This window comes from Astatotilapia calliptera, chromosome 9 (assembly GCF_900246225.1).
Source record: "Astatotilapia calliptera chromosome 9, fAstCal1.2, whole genome shotgun sequence".
Taxonomy (NCBI): domain Eukaryota; kingdom Metazoa; phylum Chordata; class Actinopteri; order Cichliformes; family Cichlidae; genus Astatotilapia; species Astatotilapia calliptera.
In genome coordinates this window covers 19,538,822-19,566,424 of record NC_039310.1, presented here as the reverse complement: position 1 = coordinate 19,566,424, position 27,603 = coordinate 19,538,822, and the positions used below count along the sequence as shown (strand labels likewise).

At 41.6% G+C, this 27,603-nt stretch overlaps 1 protein-coding gene across 2 annotated transcripts; it reads right to left on the bottom strand.

Annotated features, from left to right (window-relative positions):
• Positions 1-97: 97 nt before the first annotated feature.
• On the bottom strand, positions 98-27,222 carry rbm33a (RNA binding motif protein 33a). Of its 2 annotated transcripts, none has more exons than XM_026179782.1 (19): positions 26,958-27,222; positions 19,487-19,565; positions 19,076-19,124; positions 18,570-18,643; positions 18,156-18,471; positions 16,290-16,442; positions 15,762-15,936; positions 15,368-15,582; positions 13,349-13,667; positions 11,693-11,754; positions 8,976-9,105; positions 8,241-8,605; positions 7,564-7,827; positions 7,088-7,393; positions 5,332-6,147; positions 3,426-3,602; positions 2,457-2,642; positions 1,489-1,577; positions 98-1,337 (listed from the first exon to the last, which is right to left on the bottom strand). In XM_026179782.1, the coding sequence occupies exons 1-19, from the start codon at positions 26,974-26,976 to the stop codon at positions 1,289-1,291; spliced, it is 3,843 nt and encodes a 1,280-aa protein (XP_026035567.1). In that variant the 5' UTR covers positions 26,977-27,222; the 3' UTR covers positions 98-1,288. The 2 variants fall into 2 exon arrangements, with proteins under 2 accessions (XP_026035567.1, XP_026035568.1); XM_026179783.1 differs by having other exon boundaries at positions 8,253-8,605.
• Positions 27,223-27,603: the final 381 nt, after the last annotated feature.

The window sequence follows — 27,603 nt, the reverse complement described above, 5'->3', positions numbered from 1 at the left end:
TTCCTCCTCTTTTATCCAATCTGACCGCTCTGCGTGAAGGAAAAACAGTCTGCTGTGCAGCTTACTGATCAATAAGCTGATAGTCACTCAAATTTGGGTAAATATTTCCAAACTTATTCCAATTCCAGAGGAGAGTAAGGAATGTATCCTCGAGGAACTTCACAGAAATGTCTGTTTATCCTGCAGAGAACTGGAAACAGTTCTTTTCCATCTACCAACAATGTCAAATACCCTGCCAAGCTCATTAAAAAGAAAGAAAGAAAACTCAAAAAACATGTCTACATACTCACAGCCCCAAAGCACACTCGGCACAACCTAAATCTAACTACTACATAATCAGACATCCAACTAAAATGCAGGTCAAACAAGGCATGAAAGGTTCATCCACAATGTTTTCTAGTTAACAGTTAAAAGCTGAGTAATAACCAACTAACTTAAACGAGAGAGAGAGATAGAAAGGACTTAGTAAGCAACAATAAAACTGAAAAACAGGAGAAATCAACTCATCAGTGCCCACATTTACAATTCTTTAAACCACAGGGAATTTAGCAAAAAAATAATCACAGCCTATCCCAGCTGGGTTTTGGTCACTGCTATGACATCTTGAATCATCACAACCAGGACACCTCTCCGCCTATATGCAGGAACCCCACTAGGTAGTGCCATAGACCAAAAAACAGACTTCACAGCTACCCGAATGCAGGGCTACGAGAGAAAGACTGAAACACCAATAGTGATAAAATACTGCCATCTACAGACAGGGGAGACCCACTACATGAACAGGCTGACCGCATCCCACCACAACAAGTCCCCCTATATGAGCACCACACCACTAATAACATAAAAAAATTCTATTAAGTGGTCACGTTAGAATCACAGCGTTCAAGTGTCATTTGTCACGAAGGATTTCACTAAAGAGGGGAGCAACCATTATCCCATGATGAGCTCTACTTATAGTGTCCATGTCAGATGCAAAATAAACATTAATCACAAACTACATTGAAATAGCAGAAGGTTTCCAGTATCTCTCCAGTGCCATTTTCACAACTGCAGACACTTGGTAGAAAAAGTCAAACACAGGCATGCTCTCAGCTAAATGTCTTTGTGTTCACTGTCCCAGCTCGATGGGAGACGACTTGATGAATGATGTGCAGAGGCGTTGAATGTTAGTGACCCCCAAAAGAAATGGAGAAGTATCTGTAGACCAGGTTGGAGCTGTGCAGGAGACCCTCCGGCGTTGGGAGAGAGCGACTTCTTGCAAAAGGACCCGCTGGCTTTATAACGCTCCTCATCCGTCAATCAGCGACACATCAATGTGGGACAAATCAATCATGTGCCTGTGTGATAATTGTGATAACAATGTTTGAGCCACTGTGGATGGAGATACCTATGACACTGTACAGCAGCTAAACTGGAAAATATAAAAAGGTCTACTGGAGTATGTCTGACATGTTTACAAAGATAAAAGGAAGGAGCTGTGTTCAGTACCTGTGGAAGCTCATTTGGAAACTTGCTGCATGTTGGGGACTGGAAAATGTAGCAAATGCTTTCCTCTGCTGGGGCACCATTTTGAAAGTCTGCAAGTGGATAAAAATGGGGGGGAAAGGCCCAACTAAATAGAAGTGCATACTCCTTTCCTCCGCAAGGGGGAGCGGGGGTGGTAACAAGAAAGGGAATAATCAATTGGATCTTCAAAGCTAACCTACTGAATCGCTACAACAGAGGGCGCTGTGGGGTTGCAGATAAGAAACGCCATTGCTGTCACTGGTGGGTGCCACTAAATATGTGGTTTCTAAGTTTTCAGTGTGAAGTAGGGCGTCAAGATGACCAAAGTGATCGGCAATATCTCGCCAATTCTTACCTAATTTGATAATTTAATCTTTTAAATAAATAACATAACAGATTATTCAAAACGGAATCTACCTCGCTACAGTTTCATGTCACATCACATATAAGCAACACTTGCAAACGCAGATGTGTCTGGGTGTGCACGGAGATGTGCACGCAAACACACGCTCAGACTTCTGCACACTTTAAAATTAATGTGTGTATGCAGCATCGTCATACGAGGGGGGATTTTTCAATTTGGAGAATAATCTGACTAAACGTGCAGAGATACTCATTGAGCTCATTTCTTTTATTAATCTTTGGGGGGGGGGGGGAAGACCCCCAAGATTCATAACTTAGTGTATCTATACACATGTATACTCTAAAAGGGTCCACTTTAACCTTCTCTGCCAACCTACCTTAGTAGCAATGCTATCAATGACTGGCAATCCCTAAAGGGTTACAACAGGACAATCTGACCATTAAAGCAGATCACCTAATAGTGTGATGTATGAGGCTTTAATGTAAAAACAATGCATAAATTCAGCTTTAGCCAAGCCATGTCAACGAGGTATGGAAACACAATATAAATACACCATATTCTCCAGGGTGATGTATTTGGTACCCACCTCTATTGGGCCGATGGACCTCAGAAGGTTCTTAAGCTGCAAATCGGTTGTAGATGAGGAGAGGCCTTCAATGGACACAGTGCAGCGCTCACTCTCAGCAGTCTTTTGGCTCTGTCTGGTGGGCATCGGACGACCTCGACCCATCTGGCTACCCCCTCTACCTCGGCCCCGGCCTGACACAACAACCTAAAATCGATGGAAGGAGTCATTTTAAAAACAGAGAGAGAGACCACAGATGTACAGAGTGAACCTTCTCCTCCTAAAAACGGGCACGCAGGTGCATTCAGCCGTGTGGAGAGTTTTCTGAGCACAAAGGCAAATTTTTAAAATTCTACACGTTTCCCTCTCACACCTCTCAGCCTTGTCACGCTTTCACATGATTGACTCGTCATATTTCTGCATTGAACATCAACATCAGAACACGATGCAAGCGGCGTGGCATATCTTCATATGAGCTTGTGAGTGAGAGATATGTTGCTTCAGCAGCAGAGGGGGAGGAAGAAGAGGAGGAGGGGAGGAGGAAGAGAGGAGAGGAGCTAGTGGGAATATGTCTGTATGTGTTGGGGGGCGGGGGAGCATAAAGGGAGAGGAGCCATGCAAGCGTTATGGTGGCTGCCTTACCCTGTCAGCGCCAGTGAGTACGGTAACAGTGACAGGAGCCTGGCGGTGACAGGCGTGCAGAGAGGCCAGGGGACCTTGTGTAGTCCCCCTGTGTTACACCATTTTCAGCCTGTCAATACTCCCGCACCTGGCATACTGTCCTGTCTTATTACAACTCCTCGATTGGTACGTCTACTGAATGCCACAGGAGTGCCACTGGCACAGGACAACTTTACAGGAGTCATTTCAGCTTCTTTTATAGCAGAACTGCCATCGCATGTGCACTGACCTCCATTAATAATCACATTTCAGGCGAAATTCTCTCTAGTGTCTACACCACAAAAGAAACAGAGCTCATTTTGAGCATACCCTGTTTTGTTGTGGGTTGCCCATGCCCCCGCGGCTAGCCTGTGACGGTCCACCTGGTCCCTGTTGCTGTTGTCCTGTCATGGTAACTTTCCTTTGGATGCCCTGGTTGAGCGTAGCTGCTGGCCAGGCGCCTTGTTCCTGTACTGGGCTGCTTGTGGCCTCAGGCCCCTTTCCACTCTGGATGGGAATGATGGAGGGCAAAACTAATTTAGCATCTCAAAAAACAAGAACAATTAATTATAAACTTCCCACTTTTTAAAATCACCTTATGCACATTAAGCATTTAGGGGAAAGTGGTTTATGGGCAACTGGGAGAAATGCAAGGACATATCTACAACGTTAAAATCCGTCAGGACTGGACGCTGGATTCGTATCCGCCAGGCTGTGGAGAATAAAGATCAGCTCAACAAGGTGATGGTCTCATTATCAAATAAAGTCACAGCTCAACTGTGTTGACATGCAGGGAGGAATTGAAGGTCGTCTCCTCCCCGAGTCTGCAGAAAGATGTGACAGATCAATACGAGGGAAGAAAAGAGGCGATATCTCTGACCTGTCCCCAGCTGAGAATAAATGGATTAATCCCTCCTATAGAAATCACAGCTCCTGATTGCGCCCATCAAATGCTAAGCTGCATTACACTGAAACGACAGCAGCTCGATGTGTACCCCATCTCCCTTGCGCGCTCCCCTCCTCCCCAGCTTTTGTGTTTTGCACTGCTTTGTATTATCCCTGATGAAAATATAATTTGCCTCTTATCTGTGTGCCTAAGCCATACAAATCCAAATCCTCAAAAGTGGCAACTTTCTTACACAGGTATTATGTTTCTCCCCCCACCGCCACCACCTTCAACCAAAAAAGATTAATTACAAGAGTCTTGGATTGGCATCTTTTGTTGCTTCGCACCTGAGAGATGGGCTGAGGGAAAAAAGCAACTGAGGGATGACAAGAAAGGGAGAGAGAGAGTGTGAGGAAAAATAAGGAAAGGAGATAACATTGTCAAGCTCCCGTTGATGACAGCAGAACAATGTGGAAGAGAGAGCACCTGGAGAATGTTCTTTTCACTGCTGCTATAGGGCCCTAGCCATTTCTTTCCCTTTCCATCTCTCTCTCCCCACTTCACATCCCACTCCTCTTTTTTTCTCCAAGATGCGCTACATCAGATAGCTCTGCGCAGGTTTCCATTAACGCGCTGACACCCAGTTATCTTCATCTGCAGCCAGCCTGTGATTTTGGCTCGGCGGCTTGATCCTCTGGGATGAAGTCGAAAAGCAGCTTATTTCAAATACTATCATATCCCACCAACACATCTCATCAGTGACAAGTATGAATGTTTAACATGCACGCTTTTGTGGTTTTTCAATAAAGATTAATGTGCAATTAAGGCCACAGCAGTAACTTATCAAGCAAGTACAAAAACAGACAGCAGTGGTAATTCTGGACTTTACCGCCGTTACCGTCATTCTTATTTTACCCCCTCCGAGGCCTTTATCATTAAAAGAATACTCTTCTGTCCTGAAAAGAGGATATCAACCTTTAGGAGCAGTGATGAGGTGTCCCCAACTCCACAGATAAATGTCATATTGCTCTCTTTTAATGCCTCCAGGCTTTCTGTGTTCTCTAGGTAAAATGTATGTAAAGACACTGTGGCTTAAATACCAGATCCCAAAGCTTAAGAGAGGAAACTCTTAACAGATCAATTTTTCCAAAATGACACAGACATCACTATGTCATTCCCATAGGTTAGATATCATCTGGACTGCAACACAGACAGTGAGGGCAATCAGTGGCATTTCCTTTCAAAACTGTGTAGTTTCCCATGTGGGTAAAATCTGCTGAAGAGGATCAAATAAATGTCAAACCAAAACAGGCAAAGAGGTGTAGGATAAAAATGAAATCATATGCTCACCGCTCCTGAAAGTTTGACGACTCTGACTTTTTGCGGCACCTGCTGGCGCTCGAAGCTAGTACTCCTTGCCCGCTGCATCACAGTTCTTTTAGCGCCAAGTTTAGGTCCTTGAGCCTGAGCCATGGCTGGACTCGCTGAAGGAGTATCAGGTACGTTCCTTTGAGGAACTTGAATGGTTTGGATCGGAGCACCAGGTCGGTTTACGTTCTGCAAAGCGCTGCTTCTTCGCTGCTGCACTGGCTGCAGCTGATTTTGTTGGGGTTGCTTAACAGGCCGGGCAGGCTGTTGCTGCTGAATGCTGCCTTTTACCATCTGCAGCCGTGTCCTGACATTGGGACGGGGCGCGGGGGTCTGAGCAGCACTGCTGGGAGGGATGGTGTTACCTATATTGCCAGTCTTTAATGTGGGATTTACTGATTGTTGTGTTCTCTGAGGAAACTGTCTTTGCTGTTGTGGTTGCAGTTGCAGTTGCTGTTGTGGTTGCAGTTGCTGTTGTGGTTGCAGTTGCTGTTGTGGTTGCAGTTGCTGTTGTGGTTTGTGTTCTGGTGGTGGTTGCTGCTGCCGCTGCTGCTGCTGTTGTTGTGCTGGAGGTACAGGGTGTGGTATTTGCTTATTTGGTTGCTCGGGCTGAGCTTGTGTAGTAGTGGTGCCTTGGCTTGGTGCCTGGGCATTAAGTCTTTCAAGCAGCTCCTTCTTCCTGACACCAGCCTGCATCTGCCGTCGCATCTCCTTCCTCTTTAGAATCTCCTCTCTCAGACGCTTCTGCTCCTCAATCTTCAGACGATACTGCCGTGTCTCCTCATCCTCATCAGGATCCTGTAGCACAAAACACAAGCTGGAAATATGCCTGCCACACTTCACTTCCTGGATGTAGCACTGTGTCTTATTTTAATCATTAGTGCTTGGGTTGGGCATTAAGTCTAAAGCATGTGAAAATGTCATCAGCAAATATATGATTTGGTTTTTGGTGAATTTTTAGCAAGTAAAAATCCAAAGACTTTAGTATACAGCAAGTAATTTTTTGTACTTATTACACACATCAATGTTTTTAGATTACATTACTTTAAAGAATAATGTATAGTATTATTATTATATATTAATATTCCCCTGTTTTTACTGGCATCTAGTAGCATGTAATGCAACAGTACTACCAGAAGGTGGCAGCAATGAAATTATAAGTTGTCTGCCAGTCTCCTCCAAGCCTATTATAAATTCTAACTAAAACAGAAGAATACCGCCTTCACTAACAATTACTAGACACACATTAGATGCTCTGATACAAACAAAAAAAAGAAAAAAAACAAAACATCTATGGCCATTAAAAAGTTCTAAAGAATGAATGACAACAACCACTCCATAGTTTTCCAGGTATATAGAGCATATATATCCACAGTCATATGAGAGTGGGTGCCGAGGGGTAATCTTTGAATAGTCAAATAGCTTCCTATGACTACTTTAGAGTATTTTAGCTTGAAATGTTCATCTCTAACACCGATTTCCTTCTTTTACTTTTGGGACACGAGCTTACGATGGTTTGAATTTCATGATGCAGGAAAAACAATGCTGCAAATAACATTTTTGACACTGTGTTGTATACCAGAGGATTTATAAAAAAGTGTATTTGGAAAAAAAAATCAGCACATTACTATAAACACATTATGTATTATCCAAACATGCTCATTTTTTAAAATTTACTTCTTTTGTCCTTGTCTCTGACAAAAAAAAACCAACAAAAATTTGATCTTCGAGTCCTGACCTGTTGTGTCACGCCGGACGGCGTGCGTGGAATTTCCTTGCGAACAACTGTCCTGCCTGCTCCCTCAGGCTGTGATTCAGTCTTCGCAACAGCTTGGCCTCTTCCTTTGCCACCGTCAGGCATCGGCTGAGTGTTCTGCCCAGGACGCATCCCCTGTGTTGTCCTGGCAACAGGCTTGATGTTGGCAGCGGGGGAGGTGGGGGTGGTGGCAGGGCGGGCGCTGTTCGTGTTTGTGTTGCCAGGTGCTACAGGGAGCTCACGTAGGTTGCTGTTGCGCTGCTGCATTTGCTTGGAGACAGGTGTGTTCTGAAGAAAAGGCCAAATTTTGTGTTTTCAAACCATTTAGCTCAGTTTTTATTTACTGATTAAAAATAGACGCGATACATATAACAACGATGGCAACATTTTATTCTTTCATTCTTAAACTGCGACCAGTTTAAGAATAAAATTAATGAGATAATATGTTAATCACTCACCATTCTCTGCCTGTTAGACATGTGGCGCTGTTGGGGGTTCAGAGGGCGGGGATTCATCTGTCTTGGGCTGCCATGCCCCTGCTGTTGATGGAAAGGATTCTGGCCATGGTGCATCATGGGGCGAGGCTCACCGAGATTTAGCTGCGGCTGCTGATGGTGGGGTAAGTCCTGCCTATGGTGTTGCTGCTGCTGGTGCATGGGCTGATGGGGTGACAGCGGATCATGATGTGGAAGCTGGGAAACAGGAGGGCCGTGCATTAAGCCCTGAAAAATCAGGAGGAAAGGAAGAAAAGCTTAATGAACACATCTTTTTCTGAAACAACAGGAACAGGACTAGTTTTTCTGAAAGTTGTTCCCAACATTGGAACGAGAAATCTCTACATAATTGAGCTCTAACTTGTGTCCTCATGCATCCAACTAAATAGTACTAAAATAATGCTTTAATCACTAGAGGGCGCTCTTGTCTATGTCTCCAGTCAAAATGCAGCAGTGCCAAACACAAGAGCCTCAACACTTTAGCAGCAATGAATATGATTACTAGTCAGACCAAATTATTGAATTTAGAAAGCACGTCTAACTGTGGTAGAAGAGGAGAAAAAGGGTTAAATAAACAAACATTCACTAAACAAACAGACACAAATACACACAGACATCTAGTGGTTATAGAAATCACTTACTCTTAGTCGTACCTGCATCCCAAACGGAACTTGTGTAGGAGGGAAAAGGTTCCCCTGTTGGCCAAAAGCTTGACGAGGGCCCATGAAAGGCCTGGGCTGGTTGGGGGGTCCACCTTGTTGATTTAAGTTCACCATTCCCGGGTGATTTTGGTGGGGAGGGATGTTGTGTCTTGGGGGTTCTCTCCCAAACAGTCCAAGCGGGCCCTGGCCCGGGTGGTTGAAGGCTGGTCCTGGTGGGCCGAAGCCCATGTGGCCCTGGCTGGGCAGCTGCTGCTGGTGGAGGTTGTTGCTGCTGTTCATCAGAGGGCCGGGGCCCTGGTGATCAAACATGTGCTGCCCTGGAAACCGTGTTGAATCTGTGCGCTCTGTTTCCACATGAGGAATAACAACAACATAAGGGAGATGTCAGCTTTCTTTCCTTGAGACTACACCAGTAACTAAGACTCTGGATGTATACTGTTATAGCATGAAAAACGGATACAGCCAGCTCTCTCAAGGTGAACAGAAAAAACAAACATGTTGGTTATTAACTCTGCAAATGAAATATGTATAATGCCATTTCCAGGTTTCATTCTGACGTATATAAATATATACACACATGAATTCTACATGAGTTCTGCTAACCAGAAAGCTAGCAGCATACCCTGTAGGTATAGCGCCAGAGGTGATGATGAACAGGGTTAAATATGCTAAGAGAGCTTTGTTATCCTCATCAAGGCTGGATGTGAGACTCACCTCCCATAAAGAGGGGTTCTCTGTCCTGGGGGCCTTGAGGTGGCTGGTTCCTAAAAGGCTCCATGTGATGAGGGGGCCGCTGGGGCTGACCGAAATTACCAGGCATGTGCTGCTGAAAGTCTCCCGGTCCCTGGGAAAACACAAAACTCATGAATTATAGGCCATTCTGGGAACTCAATAATCACAAACAAATTAAACTAATGAAAAATGGGAATTTGTGAGGTATTGCATTGGGCAGAAAGCGCTTGTAATTGAGGTGCTAGGGTCATTAAAAAGATGCAGAATCTTGAGTTGTAAACATCAATATGCATGCCAATATTAAAGAAACCCTTCAGCATGAATTGGTGAGCAAACCTGCATTAATGCTACTCGGGGCTTCTAAAAGGCTTTTTTTCTAACAAGGAAAGGGTATTTCACGAGGGGATAAGTGCCCTCATCTTTGTTTCAACCACTTTGTATGTTAGACAGCTTTCCACTCATCGCATGCACACCACTCCCAATCTATCTTCCAAGGAAAACTAGATAACCATTTAATCCCTCCTTGGAATTCGAATCCCCCTCATAACTGTCTCCTTTATTCTTTTAAACATCCATCTCTGTTGAAAAATTAACCTGCTATTCAACACGTGCCACTTCCACAAATGGGCTGCTTGCCTCCTCCAAGCCTATTGTAAATTACTTAAGATGCTATCAAGGCTTAATCCATCTTTATTCCACTGCTGTGTGGAGGTATTTAGAGAGAAGAGGTGTTAGAAAGCTAGAAGGCCAGAGTCCCAAAAACTTGCTTAACATAAAGTTAATCAAAGAGGCTTACAAAGACTGAGGATCACAATGGGGGCACAATCATGCCATTCTGAAAGGTCAGGCAGGCAGGTTTGCACAATGAGGACTCCAGTGTCCATATAATACCTCTCGAATAACACGGCTCATCCTCTCACGTCTAATCCTTGATAAACAGTCGACTCGGTATGTAACTGATGCAAGGACAGTGCTTAGTTGTGATGGGATAACCGTGACAAATATAACAGAGATGGGCCAAATGTCAAACTATATAACAAAGAATGGAAACTTGAGTTTTTGTTTCTGGGTTTAACATAAGACTGATATCATTTACTACTTGTGCTATTTTCAAAGTAGTGAACACTGCTGTAAATTAATAATAGCTAAGGAGAAAAGATTCCTACAAAGTGTCTGCAGAGCAGGCGTCTCTTTCTCAGACACGACTCATCATCGGATAATTTTTTAAAACGCATTTGTTGTTTAGGTTTAAAACAACACAAGCTTTCTGACTTTAACAGTTAGCTTTGAGCAGATAGAAAGCGCATGCTTGGCTATTTCCTGGTTTTTCCATTAACATTAATCAATATTTAACTGAGAACGGGCACCAAATCAAAATAATTGTCAAAATAATCCTTAGTTGCAGCTCTTTTGTGGTGAAACTAAATGTGTGAAGAGTAAAAATATTCGTAATAATGACTTTAATTGGTGTTGAGATTAATATTTCAAAACCTGTCTCCACCAGCAAAAATTTAATGCAGTAATACTAGAGGCTATGACCCCCAATTCGCCTGGCCTATTAACAATTAAATTTGATGGGATGATAATGTATGATAATCATGAGTAATCAGGTGCCCGCCGATAAATGGGATGTTGCCGGCTGGTATGTCACCTGCATTTCAAATTGTGTCCTTGGCAACACCAGCCTAAATGCAATTGACAGCTGGGGAATCCAACACTATGCTGTTCATCAGTCCAGTTGTCTGGATACCTTTCCAACCCACCCTTGTACTGCCAAAATAGCTCTTTGCTACGGTGCCATCAATAACCAGCACAATCACAGACCTCAAGAAACCGGAATGCTGTGATACTGACACTAAAGGCCAGAAATTTGTGTAAATAAAAATACATTTTTGACAAAGACCGACTACTGTGCAGAGGTCTGGCATCTGGCAGCAGAGTTGTAAATTCACATGAGCGCAATTGGATGCAGCCATTTCCAATGGCTCATTTGCATAAATCCATATAAAAGGCGCTCTCCAGAAAGATGTCAGTCAGTACCAGCACCACCTGATGCCTGAGCATCATTAAGTAGAAGGATGGAGTAACTTAAGGCACCCTGGGTGACTTTCTAGCGAGTGATTTCCTTCAATACAGTAATTACTTTAAAGGCATTTCTGTCATGTCTTGGATGGGCTCTTTGTGAGTGAAATAAAGGACCTTTTCTTTCAGGAAATCACCGACTTAAGATCAGCCCGTCTGACGTGAAATTCTGCCTTTGCAATATGTGGTACACCCGAGCCCCATCAAACCACCACCCCGTTTCACTAATTTAGATACTGTTCGAAAAAGGTCTCTGTGCCTTTGGGATACAAACTTGTGGAAAGTGAATTTTAACTGGCAGTATATCCTGGTTTCACAATTCCATTATATGCCAAGCTGACTAGTCTGAGCCCCAGCCCATCCATAAAGAGCTACTAAGTAAGTCCCGCCACTGCAGCCCCAACCTCTAAAAGTCGACCGCCTAAAGCCCCTATCACGCATTTCCAGTTGTGCAGCCAGGCTCCTATCAGTGTTTACAGATTTTCTTTAACAGTATTTGGCCTGGGCAGACAGGCTAATTGAAGTAATGATATTGCCCTCACTAAAAGGGGCGCTAACCGTGTGAAGGAGGAGAGAAAGTGAGGCGAAAGAGAGGTAGAGGAGCAGCTGCTACTCACAGGGAACCTCTGAGGACCCACAGCAGGTCTGGGCTGGCTCTGAGCAGGAGGCATCAAGGGCACTGCAATGAGAGGTAGAAAGAGAGCAAGAGGAGGAGGAGGAGGGGGAGGGGGAGAAAATGAAAATGAGAGGCAGTAGGCAGAGAGAGAGAGGGTGGTGATTGTAGAAAGGAAGGAGACCATTAGACATATCCATGCTAAAGGCTCTTAGTCAGGGGTACATGTTAAATTTTAGCTCAGTGTTGCTGCACAAATCTGCCCCCTCCCCAGTTAGGTACAGACCAGGGAGCTCAAGGAAATAGTAAATACTTGCTTGAATCAACAAATATAAAAGAAGAAATTTCTTATTGTTTGAAATGTTATTTTTTTTTAATGGCATTTTCTTAATAAGCATTGGTGAAACCATATGCCAACATCCAGCACTGGTAAAGAAAATTAAAGTGGAACATATAAACTACACAACACAGATGTACAAAAGTAAATAAATAAAATGCACTTGCACACATATGCGCACACAATCCTAACCTCAGGCACCCCCAGATCTTCCAGCAAATGCCTTTCTCTTGGGAGCACAGCCCACACTGCACACGCTTTCCTAACACAATTTCAATCTCGGCCTGGACAGACAGGCCGGATAACCCATCTCAGTGAATGAATGCATACTTGAGTTATTGTAACACTGTTCATCTTCACTGCCCATACTAACAAATTTAAGACATCTCATCGGGTCATATATGGCATAATTTTGTGAATCTACTCTAAAAAGTGTTTAAATACATTTCCAGCCACCATAAAGAAACATGGCTTAATTTGGGTTTTAGCTTGGTTTTCGCAGCATATGAAAGCCAGGCCAAAGCCCAGATTTTCAACTTCTAGATTAACTTTTATCTTTGTCCTTAATCTGTGTTCATTTCCTGTTTTTTGTTTTGTTTTTAAATTAAAGATGTCTCCATTGCCAGTTACTGTGGTTTAATAAACAGGCAAATAGATAAACAGTCTCTTGTAACTTCACTGAGTTTATAAGAAACCATCAGTTACAATTACTACCACGGCCCAAAGATGAAGAACTGACCATCATCACTAATGGGATGGCAGACTGGCTCGGTCGCAGCCTCAGGCGTGTGTGGCTACACTGAGTGGGGGTTCCCTCCCCACCTCACAGCCGAGAGGTTTGCCGGACAAGGACCCGGGGCAAAACGCTGTGTTGCTTACTTGAAGTTTATGCATCGAAAACTGTTCAATAAACTAATTTTTTCCACTTACAGATTATTTGCAGACACTGAAGCTACAATAACAAACACTGGAAATACTAATGAAGTCACCGTTTGACTGACTTTGTGCGCAGGTGGGATTCTCAGTTTCCTGTCAATTTCTCGATTTTTTGTGTGTTATATCTTTGACTCCAAAAAGTTGCACACAACAAATACGACTCTCTAAAGCAATGTGGTTTCTTATGCATTAAAACCTGTAAATGTGTATATAATTATGAGAGATTGGCTTGATCCCCTTGTTAATGGACAGAACTGTTGAATATATAAGTTCTCCAGCAATTTTAGTTTTAACACTAATCCAAAGAAAAACTGAATAAGAGGGATATATTAGGTTAAATAACAAAAGTCACCCAGAAAGCACTGGGTTGACGCTGGAGAAAGGTACCTTGAACGGGTGACGTTGCAGGCCCTCTGAAGTGGGGGTTAATGTGGATGTTCTTAGGTTGTGGAGCCTGTTGCTGGTGATGTGGAGGGAAGTTGGGTGGCGGGGAATTCATCAGTCGTGGTGGCGGCTCCATCTGAGGTCGCAGCGGCGGGGAGCGATGAGACATGTGCGGAGGGATGAGGGGCTGAAGGGGCTGCTGAGGAAGCGGACGCCCGTGATCTTGGAAGTGAGGCGGTCCGCTTGGACGTGAGGGGTGGTGCTGCGGGGAATGCAGCTGCTGCTGATGAGACTGATGAGGAGGAAGCATTCGCGAGGACTGCTGTTAATTGGAAAGAGAAAGGAAAGCAGAGAGGAGGGAAAACCAAAACAACCCGTCAAAACACCTTCCGATCTTTTGGATTCTGCTATGATGCGAGGACACACCAACAAGTCAATTCAACAGCAAGAGCAAAGACAGTATGGTAGAAATAGGATGTACGTCTGTTTTCTTTATGCTGGGTTCAGACTCTGTGATTACAGCCTGATTGTGGCCTCATACAGATGATGTAGGCTTCACTGTTAATCGAAACTGGAGCAACTGTCCTGACAATGTGCTATGTCAGAATATTTTGTGAGGTTGACCATTATGAGCAAAGTAAAACAGGAATGATGCTGCCAGTGTAGCTCAATAGATATCATGTGCAATCATGATTAATAAAGGAGAAACAGCAAGTACTCCGTCATGTCTCTCAGTTACAAAAAGGCAGGTTTTTAATGACTATGATCGCTAACTCTGCCACAGTGACCATCATTAGAGGTAGACAATTTTTGCACCGTGAACCCAGCGTTAGATTTCATCAACCTTCATTCAATAAAAATATAAAATCTTTGAAATATGCTACAAAAATTAAGAAAAACAAACAAAGCCAACATTTAAAAGTCATGCCACCTGCTACCACTGGAATATCCCTGCCATCGATGCATCAAAAAAATAATTATATAGTTAGGTGATGTTTCAAATGGGTCCTTGATAATTGGTCAATATGTTTACCGAGCAAACAAACAAACATGCCAGTGACCAAATTAGTCAAATAGTTAAGCCTGACAACTAGAGTGCCTTGTAAAAAGCACACACTCATTAACGGCAGCCAGCAGGATGTTTGTGGTGTTGGCATGTCATCCCTGTGCCATTAAATTTTCATTTCCAGTGTTTACGTTTGGTTTTGAATTTTAAAGCCTATTAACACTAATTAATACAACCTAAAATAATGCAGTGCTGGAGTTGGATTTCATCTAGCCTTGAAAAAGAATCACTTTAATCAGTCTCAAGCTGTGAACAACGGGGGAAACACCCAACTCATACTTTTATTTGTTACCTGAAGCCTTGATCTAAAAACGTAAAGAAACCCAACACACCTACACAGTTTGTTTTATTTAAAAAAAAAAAAAAAAAAAGAATAACATTTTTATTTGATAAAATTAATTTACATTGTAACTATTTATATCATATACCAGTGTATAAAAAGGCCCAGGATGTGCTGAAAAAGTATTAGTTACTTGCACATACACATGCACATTATGGTACATGCTCAATGTGACTTTTTCACCAATAATAAATGTATATCAAAAGATTAAATGGTTGGAGCTCAGTTCTGTGTAAAGAGCAAACAATTTTTTATAATGCTGTCTAAATGAACAACTGCTAAATCATTTTCTATAATCCATATATCACTGACTACAGGAGAGCAGAGAGTGCTTTGACTTTCTTTCCATGTGTAATCAACCATTGCTGTGGTGCTTTTAGATAGGAAGGAGAGCAGCAGCAAAATAAATACATGTCAAGTACTTAGACACGCTGCCTTGTAACTGTGACGAATACAAGGAGGTAAAAAGTTGAGCCATTTCAAATCATCTTATTCAGTGAAGCCCTCATGCTCCCTTACAGTGAAGTGACACAGTACTGAGTGATGCAATGCTCTGTGCAGCCAAATAGGAGAACGCTTTAAAAACATTCAGGTGGATGACTTGACAGTGCTTTACCTGCATGCCCATGTTTCCCATCGGGGGGAATCTCTGGTCGTTCATTCTTCCTCGGTTTCCTCCTCTATAATCTCCCATTTCAAACCCTGGGAAGCCTCCTCTTCCTCTGCCTCCTCGTCCCCCACCTCGGCCTCTGCCTCCGTGACGATTTTGTTTCTTCTGCCGTTCTTGCTCCTCGAATTCCATCAAATCTCGCTTGGCCTTCTCTGACAGTTCTGTTTATACGTGGAACAGGAAAAGGAGGCACTCATACATTAAACTTAAATCAACGGAAGTTTAAGTAATGTAAATGAAGCCTATAAGAGTTTAGAGAGATTCAATATTTCAGCATCTTTAAGCATTCAGGCTGTCAGTGGATACAGAATAAATTATTCCCAGCAGGAATAATTTGTACCTAGTGTTTCAGGGATGTTCCGCCTTTTGGAGCCTGCATCTGCCAGGCGCACAACAACGCCCTCCTTTCTTTCAGATTTGAACCTTATGCGGCCAGACTCTTCATCTTCCTCGTCTTCTTCATCCGATTCCTCCTTTGTTTCTTCTTCTTCTTCTCGCACAGCCTCATTTTCACCCTGAAGGACATGCTCCGATGTTAGAAACAGAAGACGTCTCCTATCCTAACATTTGCTTCACCATTTTTACTCTGTGGCTTGCTGTGTTTAATTTCATCATTGGCTTTATTGCATGAAAGGACATCCTAAAATTCATGCTGGTGTTTATTGAATATACACCAACAGTTGGGGGCCAGTAGCCAGAAGGTTAAAGCATATACTCCCATTGCTACCAATCAAGCTCTATGCATTCCTAGCTAACAAAGCCAGCCCTCAAGCTTGATTGTACCATGTGAAGTTGTAGCACCACTTGTTCATCCCATTTCAACACTGAAATAAAAACAATGAATCTAAAGAAGCTGGCTTCAGAATACCTCCTCCATGTCATAGACTCTATTCCCTTCAGCAGTGTCTTCATTCTGCTGATTTCCCTCCACCTCCTCTGTGTCCTCCCCTGCGCCCTCCTCCTGCTGGGCTCCATCTTCATCAAGAGGCTCATCACCATAGGGGGTTTCGTATTCTTCATCCTTTAAAGATGAAACGGTTAATATGCATCAATAAATTGACAACAGATTTCTGATTAGGACCGGCAATGAGCAAATAATTTTTTATTTTTCCTGTTTCTGTTGAAAATAAAAAAACATTCTGTTTAATAAAAATGCTGTTATAGATTATCTTTTTTCCCATCACTAAGAGCTGAAATGAACGCAAGAGGTGACATGATGACATACTTTGCAGTGCAGATTGATAAAATTTCAACTTTTCTCATTAAAAAAGGACAAAAAAATAAATAAAATAAAAATGCTATGGTGAGGTTTTTGGGGAGGCACCAGACAACCCCACCCCTTCCAAACCCAAATTATCATAACAGTAGGAGCAAGGCTTCATTACTATTCCTGACAGCATTTGAAATTCAATGAGATGTAAATGTTTGACATGATATACAGAAATGGAGGCGCAGATAAAAACACTCCTCCCCGCTTCAATGATGGTGAAAATATCATTGACTGACTCCTCACAAATCACTCCGTTACTGTCCACGCTGATTTCACTTCAACCCATGATGCAAACACTGAGCTGTGATCCAAATACACAACTCAGTCAAAAAAAAAAAAAAAAAATCAACACACAAAAGGTGCAACATAGCTGGAATATGAGCTGCCAGCGATTCCAGCATCCGAACTGCACAATACCCTCTAACAAATACCAATGGCTGAATAAGGTCAGATTGTATGTCTTGCAGTGATGTTAGGTGATGTTAGGTGTTGTGCTCCATTAACCTGCCAGCAGCAGCTCCACGTAAAAAGGCAGAAATTGGGGGGGGATATTCCAACCAAACCAGGCGGATGGACAGTAAGCCCCAAGGGAGGCACAAGAACAGCTTAATCCTTTAAACTGTTCCACAAAATGCTCAATGAATACCACAGTGAGCAAAATGTCAAGGCCATGCAGTCTAGTGACCTTGTAAACAGGCATTGCAGATAGCTGAAATACACCTCCACACCTGCAGACATCTCCAAAATATCCAATCCAAAATAGGCAGCCACTTGTGCTAAGAAGGTCAACATCTTATCGTTGTTTGGAGAAAGACGGTAGGCTAATATATCTCTGTCAGGTGACACACACAATCACACCATGGTAAATGGAGCATAACAGACATTTGCACATGGATCTGGTCTTATCTTTGATCCTCTTAGCCCAGGCTAAGAGGAAAGGAAAACGAATAAAAGGGAAACTCACATCAATCATTAGAAAACTGTATGGAGTGTCCTCGGGAAGGTCAATAATCTTTTCACCTGCATGAGACTTTATCAGATCCAGTCTAAAGGCAGAGATAAAAGCCCCCCACATTAACCTCTGCCGATTGGCAGCACATCTCCCTGACACAAAGCAGCTTCTTACTCCCCCAAAGATACAAGGCCCAAGGTCACAATGGCACAGGGATTTGGAGGCGACAGCAGAGCATTACCTCACGCCAAACAAGCTGTCAACAAAACTTTGTCAGCAAGATGGAGAAATTAACTGGCAGGAAGTGATAATGAATCTAATCCTCCCCTGCCAAAAAACACCGACCAACATCTCCTTCTCCTGAATAGATTTTCAATCCTGACTGACCCTGTACTGAGACAAGAAAATTGACATTATCTCTTGGACACAATAGAGCTGGGCAGAAAAGGGGGAGAGAAATGTGTGTGTGTTTAGGCATAGATTTGAACAACTGAGGAAATGTGAGAACTCACTTGAAATTCACCATCAATAGGCTCATTGATTTGGATGTTTAGCACACCATCCTGATAGTCGTCGTCAGCCTCTGCTGGCTCTCCAGCGTAGCCCATTTGGTCTTCGGAAATCTCTGCGCCATCTTCTTGGCCATATTCCTCTGTATATGCCTCATCCTCTTGCTGGTACTCTTCCGCCTCCTCCACATCCCCTTCTTCGCAGCCCTCTGCACCGAGGTTCACAACGTCATCGGTATAGTCTGCTTCCTGTGAGTTGTCCTGCTGGTCATAGGATGTGCCCAGGGTATATGTGGTATTGAGGCTGATATCCTGACCACTGAGAGGAAGTGAAAACATTTTTAACATCCCATAAAACAGAAATGAGGGATGATGGAAGTCTAAGCAAAGATGAGGACACAGATATAAGTGGATTACCTTTGATCTACGTCTTCATCATCACTTCTGAGAAGATCATCATTCAGCTCTTCATCTGACATTTCTGATGGATTCTGAAACATACAAACAAACAAACAAACAAACAAACAAACAAACAAACAGGGCCATTATGGTGTTAAACATACTGTTCTTTAGATGTGTGCGTGTGTTGGTGTGTCTGTTTAAGGTGTGGGGGCAGGGGACCACCTCCAACCCCAAAGGATGCTCTATTCCCATGTGGTGAAGGCAATCTGGACAGGTCAACAGAGTGCTTTTTTGTCCACTGTACTTCCTCCTGGTTCACATCAACAATTCCCCCTGTGGAGGAGCCACCTGCTACAAATCCACTGATCGCATCACTTTCTAAATGTTCCACAAACACCATCAACTAATGTTTAGGATGTTGTTTTCCGGTTTTTAAGCAGAGAAACCATACCAACAGCTTGGCACAAAGCGCACACACAGCAAAAAAATGTGACTTTTAAAAGCTTTTAGCTTATTCTTACCTTTTTACCTGACAGCCAGTCCTCTTCCAACAAATCCTCTTCCAAATCACTTTTGTAGCAAAAAGACAAACAATGACAGGTGAGTAGAGTTAGACATCAGCATGTTACTTAATACTGCCTTACATAATACTGTCAACTCTCTATTCAACTAGCAAGTTAAACCTGTTTAGGTAAACTCTTCTTAAAAAAAAAAAAAAAATATATATATATATATATATATATATATATAATTCTCAACTTTTAACAATAATAATATTATTGCAATAAAAGATAAGTAATTTCAGCAGCATCTTGACCAATACGAGGGATGTAAAAGTTCTAAAACACAGGCCAAAATCCATTACACACATTTCAATGATAACAGCAGGTTGTGCCATTTAATATAATAAAGAGATGGATGCAATAGTTTACCTCTCAAGATCATGATCTTCACCTCTCCTTCTGCGTGATCGCTCAGCACCGGGTTTGTCATATTCATCAAAGTCAAAATCTGCAAAAAGGACAGTTGTGCTTCAACATTAGCTCTAACAAGAGCAACGTAAAATACTAACAGAAGGCTCCCACATGGATTTAGAGGTGGGTGGTAGGCGGCAAGCAGGATAGTGGCTCGAGCCACTTTTTTATCATTTATGCAGATCTGTTAAGACCAAATCACATGCGGCGTTAGTAAGATTTAACAATGAACAATCACTTCGTTACACATAAAGCAGGATAAAAATCACTCCATGAAAATAAATATGTCTGCATTTTCAACATGATTTGGGAAATCTGGCAACGGCTTAAAATAACTACAAAATATATAAAAATTAGTTTTAAGGTGAGACATAGCCCACATTTTCTTCATATGCCATAGGCCTATTATTCTCACTATGATGCTTGTTTTAGTGGGACCGTGTATCCATTAAAAATGGAGGAGGCTCCTTGCCTGTACAATTAAACTTTTACATTTACTTTGCAAATGTTGGTCAAAAACACTGAAGACTAGTGTCTCTTTTCTACCGGCCATGATGCAACACTTGAGCTGAACGTCAAGCCACACATGAATTTATGTCTTGGCAGGACTAACGCAGATGGGCATGTTTCTCCACCATCATGTTAAAGCTGAGTTGTAGTAAATCAAAATATATTAAAATATTTAAATTTTGGGTTGGAAACTAGCGCTTTTACAAATATATATTTTATGTATCTTAAAGCTAAGAAATTCCTTTAATATGTAAAGCATTAGACTAACATTATGGAATCGGGCTGCACAATTAATTGAATTTTAATCTCGATCACCATTTTGGCTTCCCACAATTAATTGAAATTGATCAAGCGACACTGAAAACGCGTGCTTCCCCAATGGAACACAAAGCAGAGGCAAATCAAGCGCTTCCTAAATCAGCACCTGACCACGTGCCTGCATGTGCCAATCACAGCTGTTCCCTGTGCAACAAAGCTTCAATTTTCCTGGACTACTCTGGACAAGTAACATAATGTTAAAAGACAGAAATACAACAAACTTCAAATGTCTAATACAGCAGGTGGTGAAGAGAACATCATTTGTTCTTTGGAAATACTTTGTATTTAAGGCAAATTTTGTCAACCAACCAGCAACACAATGAACTTATTCAACTCCCTGAAAACACACCACAAACTGCTCTGCAATAAAGGCTGAGGGAAAAAGCAATGGGTGCTCAGACATCCATGAAAGTGAGCCTGTGCAGTGCATCAGTTTCCATCCAGCTCACAAAAATACACTGAAAAACCAATGCAATCACATTTAGCCAAAATAAGCACCCAATAAACACTTTGCATAATGAAAGCTTCAGAAAAATGATACATTTACTGGACTAAAGATGGGCTACCTCTCAGCGCAATCATTTTTCCAAAGTAGCAAAACCTGCACTATATGCAAACAATCAAAGGGTAAATAAAGAGGAATCTCTTTTCAAGTACTTTGCTACAAGTTTTAGTCATATCCATCGCCCAGGTTTGATTAATGGAATGAAATACTTTATATTTTCCTTCTAGGAGATGCACTTGAGTCAAGTGAATAAACACCTTGTCTGAAAAGTAGAGCAGGGCGATATGGCCAAAAATATTTATCACGATATATATTTGAAAATTTGCGATAACGATATAACCGACGATATAATTGATGCGAGACAAAATACAACTCCACAACATTACTAGCGCAAAAAGACAACCTTCCATTTATTTTCACTTAAACAAGAAGCTGGTTTTTATGTACATTAAAGCTTTATAAAAATGTAACAGTGCAAATGCAAATTCCTTGCTGAAAGTTTAACCAAAAGGCATTTCCAGTAGAAATGGGCTGACATATCCTGAGCATAACCATGTATAATATCCACTGAAGTTAAAAAGAGGTGCTTTGCAACATTAAACTGCAGTGTGCAGTACGCATTTTTCGGACCATAAGGTGCACAGGATTATAAGGCACATTAAGCGAAACAAAGCAGTCAGATAAATCAAACTTTATTAAACTCATTCTTCTTGCTTCCTCCACTTCTGTACCATTGATTCATTAATGTTGAATTCTCTGGTAGCTGCTCTATTCCCATGTTGTTGCAGTATATTAATGACTAACCTCGTATTGTGGATGGATTATCTCAGTTGTTCTCCTGACTGAAGTTTGGTCCGTTTACAGCATCCTGCCATGCGATTGCATTTGTCTCTAACCATGAAGAACCTTCACGTTAACTTTTATAAGTGGAAAAGTGTTAGTGTTGGTCCTCCAGCTTCACTGTTTATGTTATGCTAACATAGCTGTGTCGCTAGCGATCACGTAGCACATCATTATATACCAGCTAGCCAAACTTCAGTAACCCTACAAACGTCACTGCTGTTTAGTTTCCTGTCTTCATTTATGTTGGAAGTGATAGCAGAGCTGTACGTTTGAATTTTTTCAGAAATCTCTCAGTCAGAACATGCAATATCATGCTTAGGTAACTAGCGAAACTAGCGAGCTAACTTCCGCTAGCTTCCTGCTAACTTCTAACTCCGTTAAATGTAATAACTTTTGTTTTCATGGATGCCTGGAAGTTGAACTTTATAGTTACACCTGGTAAAGCAGCAATGCTGATCGTTTTATTAAAGATGAAAGAATTTAGACAGTTTTTAACTCTAAGTGATGCTGCAGTGTTGTTTGACCTGAAGCATACGGAGTTTAGGACCCAGATTACTCCCAGATTTAAGAGCATCTTAGTCCGACAAATATGACAATAACAACGGCCGCTTGCATGTTCTGCAAAAAAATGTGCTTTGTTGTGTATCTGACGGACAAACACCAAACCAGTTCCACATCACGGAAGTTGCACCATTTTTACAAACCAATTCTGGTTCATCTGTTTCACTCAACAATCGGCCATGTGCGTATGAAAACAAAGGCACTGCGCATGCGCGTTTTACTCCCATTCTATCGCGATATTTCATTTTCCTATCGTTGCCTAACATTATACCGGTATTACCGTGAACGGTATAATATGGCCCAGCCCTACTGAAAAGCTTCTTTAGTTACCTGAAATGTAGCACAGTGTATTTTTCCTCAATAAAAGCAATCAATAATCAAATGATTGTCCATCTTTTTATTATTATTTTTTTATTATTTTGGCCATAATTTTGCAGCCCTGCAACAGACCATGTGCTTTTCACAATCTGAAATGCCCCTAAACTGCAAACACCCTGCTGCACATGCTCCTTACCCCAACAAACTGCCGTTATTGTTGCAATGACATGTGTATCAAGAGCCTATTACGCAAACTGATCAAACTCTTTGAAACCTTTCAGAGAAAGAACACAGATCGTCTATCATGGACGATCTTAATTTGTCACAGTAGCCAATTCAGGCAAACCAACTTTATTTATATAGGAATAGGTTAAAAAATACACATAATACAAAGGAGTGCAGTGTACAATGATGTGTACTCAATAAGCGATGGGCCTCGTGTCAATAAAAAGGCACATCTGATAAGTTTAAAGGCAGTGATCAATAACCCGATTTTAGGTTTTGTTTGAAAATGGCTAGCACTGACGCAGATTTGGCCTCCATTAAATCAATAAATGTTCCGTTCAAATGTTATAGACCTTGATGCAACTGGGGTAAAACTCACTGCAGCAACATGATCAATGAATGTCAAAGCAGCTGAGATATTAACCACTCTGATCAGAACTTTCAGAATTAAATCAGAGAGATAAAAGAACACAGATCAAATTATGTGGGCTCACCTAAATCTGAAGAACTCAATTTTAGCAGGTTTTCCAAACAGCCTTGAATAGAATCTGTCAGGCTCATTCTATTCAAGATAGCATCCCTACACTTAGAACACAGCAAATGCGCAAAATGCAACCTCTGATTCTCTGAAAGCCAGACATCATATGAGCAAAAAAAGGGACGGATGCTCAAAATACTGACAAATTGAAATTGTTTAAATTAGGGACGCACTGACTGATCAGCCAGGGATTGGAATCAGTGCATTTTCAGCATTGTAAGCCCTCTATATCCAATTACCAGCCAGTGTGTTTCATACAGGCCACATACTAAAATTCCTATTAACATGCAAGCGCTTCAGTGTGAGTGAAAACAAAAAGTTAATCAAAGTAAGGCATGAAACTAGCACGAAAACATTTGTAACAACAAACTTAATAAGACACTTAAAACACCCTCACATAAACATTTTAAAGAAGCTACCAAACGCAACTAAAGCTAAAGCTATCCAAAACCATCCAGCTATCCATCAATCTAAAGACATCAGAGCCAGTCACAAAGCAGAAGCCTTGGTATGAGAGAAAAATGTCAGCATCCTGTTAGCAAAAGTTGATTTTTCTTTGTGCACGCTATCAATTATACCCCTTAGAAAGAAAATCAGGATTGGCAAAAGCTGATAATGAAAGGTCACACAAAATAAATAAATAAAAATCAGACTCAACCAAGAAAATTGCGATCTCTACTTTGATTCTAAGACGGGTGGATATAACAATGTGCTCTGCTCTGCTGACTTCGACAAAGCTGGAAGAGGCTCAGGTAATTTAATTGTGATTTAAATATCAAGCTTAGCTCATGGGCGTCCTTCTACATCCATGAACCTTTCTCGCCTCTACCCATCTCGAGCAGACCATCCTTCATGACCCTCCCCAAAACTAAGGCTGGTGCTCCCTGACAGACAGTCGAGCATGAAACTTTTATCTGGTAAATTACACGATGTAATTCAGAATAATTTTCTGTTTTATCAGTAAAGTGTTAAAAGCTACACAGCATGGCGGGAGTCACTGCTGACGGTGGGAAGTCGGGTGTATCTGTAGTGAGAACGCTTTGCACCTTCAGAGTATTCAAACAGAATGAAGCAACACATCACGTCTTTCCCTCCAAAAATAATTCCAATAATTAATAAAGATAAAGCGAATGGAAGCATGTCGGCCAACAGCAGCACAGCCAACCATTAAAAACAAGTTTAACAATGAACTCCCACTGGTAGACATTTTCATCATTCACAGAGCCTACTACCTTGTCTACAGTCTATGGCAACGTCAACGAGAGAGCCACTTGTGCTATTAAGTACCAAACAACTGTTGCAGGAAGCATGTGTCACACATAAACACACACAAGGCATGACATGCAGGTTTCCACCGGCAGTGTGCTCAGAGGTTAATAACTGTGTGTCAGTGATGCAACAAGAACTATATTCAAGACCCTGAAAATAATGTAGCAAAATTTAATTAACCTATTATCAATTTTAATTTTTACATTTGCACATTTTCTGTTCTGGCAAAAGTTATTCTACTCAAAGGGCAAATTAGCAGCTTTAAAATGGGCTCTTGAATCTGGGTTGCCTAATAATTCAGTCTCTGCTCATCTAATTATTCTGTATCTGTGCTTTCAGCTCGAAAATCTACTCTGACAGTAGAGCCTGATAAAGCTGCCATTTTTAAATAACATCCTAGAAAAGCAGCCATGCACTGAGCATGGGATTTCAACAGAAAAACTGTTGTACAGTTGACCGCCATCAGTGTCAACAATAATTATGTATGAGTCAGTTGTTTAATGGACTGCTAAAGGCACGAATCACAAACTTACATTTGGCATTGAAGTTAGGCTAAAAAAGTTTCTGCATTCATGCAGTGCAGGAGAATAACTGGTTAATTTAACATATGAACTTGACAAAAAGAAAGGCCATAGCATTCCAGTATGCTCATGCTGTCAGAAACGGTAATCAAAATAAAATATCTAAGTGTGATTGCTTGCTAAATTACATACAGGCAAAAATACAGCCAGAGCTGGCCCATAAAGACAAATAAAATAACCCATAAGAAGAAGTAGATGGAAAAAACCAAACAAACAAGTAAAAAACAAAACATAAAATCTGTTTTTGGTAAGAAATCTCATGTCTAATGCCTGTAGTGGCTCTTTACTGCTATTTAACAAAGTCCCAATGCAGTGTGTTTCATCATGACTTGTTCAGTGGTGCATATCAGACAGCTAGCAAGATGTGGTCTTATTTAAACGCTATAATATTTCATTTAAATTGTATTTATACAGGGCCAAGTGACAACAACAGTCGAATCAAAGCAAGTTATATTGTATGGTAAAGGCCCTACAATAACAGAGAGAAACCCCAACAAACAAACAACCACCCTTTAAGCAAGCACTTGGCAACAGTGGGGAAAAAGAAAGCAGGAAGAAACCTCTGCAGGAGTAGGCTCAGGAAGGGGAAGCCATCTATTGCGAATGGTTGCAATATTTTTATTTTAGGTTGCCGCCAAGTCGCAATTCAGTCATCCAGTGTGAGGTCCTTCATCCAAGTCAGTATGGCCTCCTAAATGTAGTCTGCCAATGTAGTAGCAGAACTGATGTGTAGAAAATAGGATTGCAGCTGTTTGATGCATTATCATCCTCTTATTTATACTGAATAAAGTGACATTTTTAACTGCCCCCTCCAGCAATCTCTTAGAGATCCAATCTCTGTATGGGTTTTATTTGAGGTAAAAGCCATTGGTCAGTCCGGCCTTGGGGTCCCAACCAATTCCAAAATCCAAATGATCCCAATTTTGTTCAAGTGTTTAGAGTCTGGTGCCTGTATTTTACCGCTTGTAATCAAATGTATTAACTCTTACTGTAATTGTGATCGTAAGATGGCCTCTACAAAGCAATGCTATCTAAACACAATGTAGGAATCACTATGGGGACATACGGACCGCGTTAACTGCGTCATAGTGCCCTTATAGAAATGTGCAGTTGTGAGTATAGCTACGATACTGGCGAAAAAGCCATAGAATAACAGCCTGCACTGCAGGTAGTTAGGTGCATAATCAGTGTTAATCATCCATAAAAGAGTATGTTGTGGGGGGTGGCGACTACCTTGAGCTATCAAAATTAGCTATCGATAAAAGCGCTACTGCGATCAAAAAGGGGAAAATACCTGATTAGAGAACCATTATATCTACTTTAAAATTCAAGAGAAAGCAAATAGGACCCATGGCTTATTTTATATTATGCTTAGCTATTCAGGAATCAAGTGGTTTTTTTCAATCCCACCAGATACCAGACTAGCAGCGAGCGTATTTGCTAATAATGTTAGCAAACAGGCCAAAAAGGAAATTCAACGCTAATCAGCGCTTGACTTTGTCCTCAATGTATTAACAATAGCTTTGGGAATTATGCACAGCTGGAGCGTATTACAAATTTAAACTTGTTGAGTTAACGTTGTGTCCGGTATTTTCGTCTGCTTATATTCGTTTTCGTTTTACAAAGCTGGTTTAGCTAATGGCTAGCGTGCGGCCTTCTCTCATTGAAGCCGTCTGTTGACAGTACGAACGAGCTAAGTTAGCTTGACTTAGCTCTGAGGCTAACTTAACACTATCGACAAAATCAACTGATATTACTCACCCTGGTCGTTGGATGACATGATGCAAGGCCCGTCCCGCTTAAAGTGTGATTACTGTACTGCAGAGTGCATTTAATCTTCAGTACTTCACCATTTTCATGGTTTAAAATATGAGACTGGCAAGAGCTTCTATGCGGCAATGACTTCAGATCACGACCAGGATACAAGCATGCTAGAGATGGGTTTGCAGCGATGATGCATTGTGGGTGGGGAAAGTCCAGCTCCCTGGATCGGTTTGCTGCAGGAAATCGAGCTCTCTCCGTAGGCATATGTTCGCCCTCTACTACTAGGCTACATGCAAGATGAGGGAGGGATATTTACTTTACATCTGGATAAGGTATGAAGTTGACTTCGTATTAGTTCTACAAAAAGCATACATCATTAACACAATAATAAATCTGAATATTATGTGGCATATTGGTAAGTAAGTGTATTACCTATAAATTCAAAGTGACCTTTTCAGCCTTTTTTCAGGTTAGGGCAGCTGTGGCTCTGGAGGTAGAGCGGGTCTACCATCAGGCTGGTGGTTTGATTCCCAGCACTTTTAGTATGCATGATTTACTGGGGATACTGAACCCGCAGTTTCCCCCGAGCGTGAGCGTGTGAATTCTTAAAAGTCAGTAGGCATAGAAAAAAAATTGTGTATGT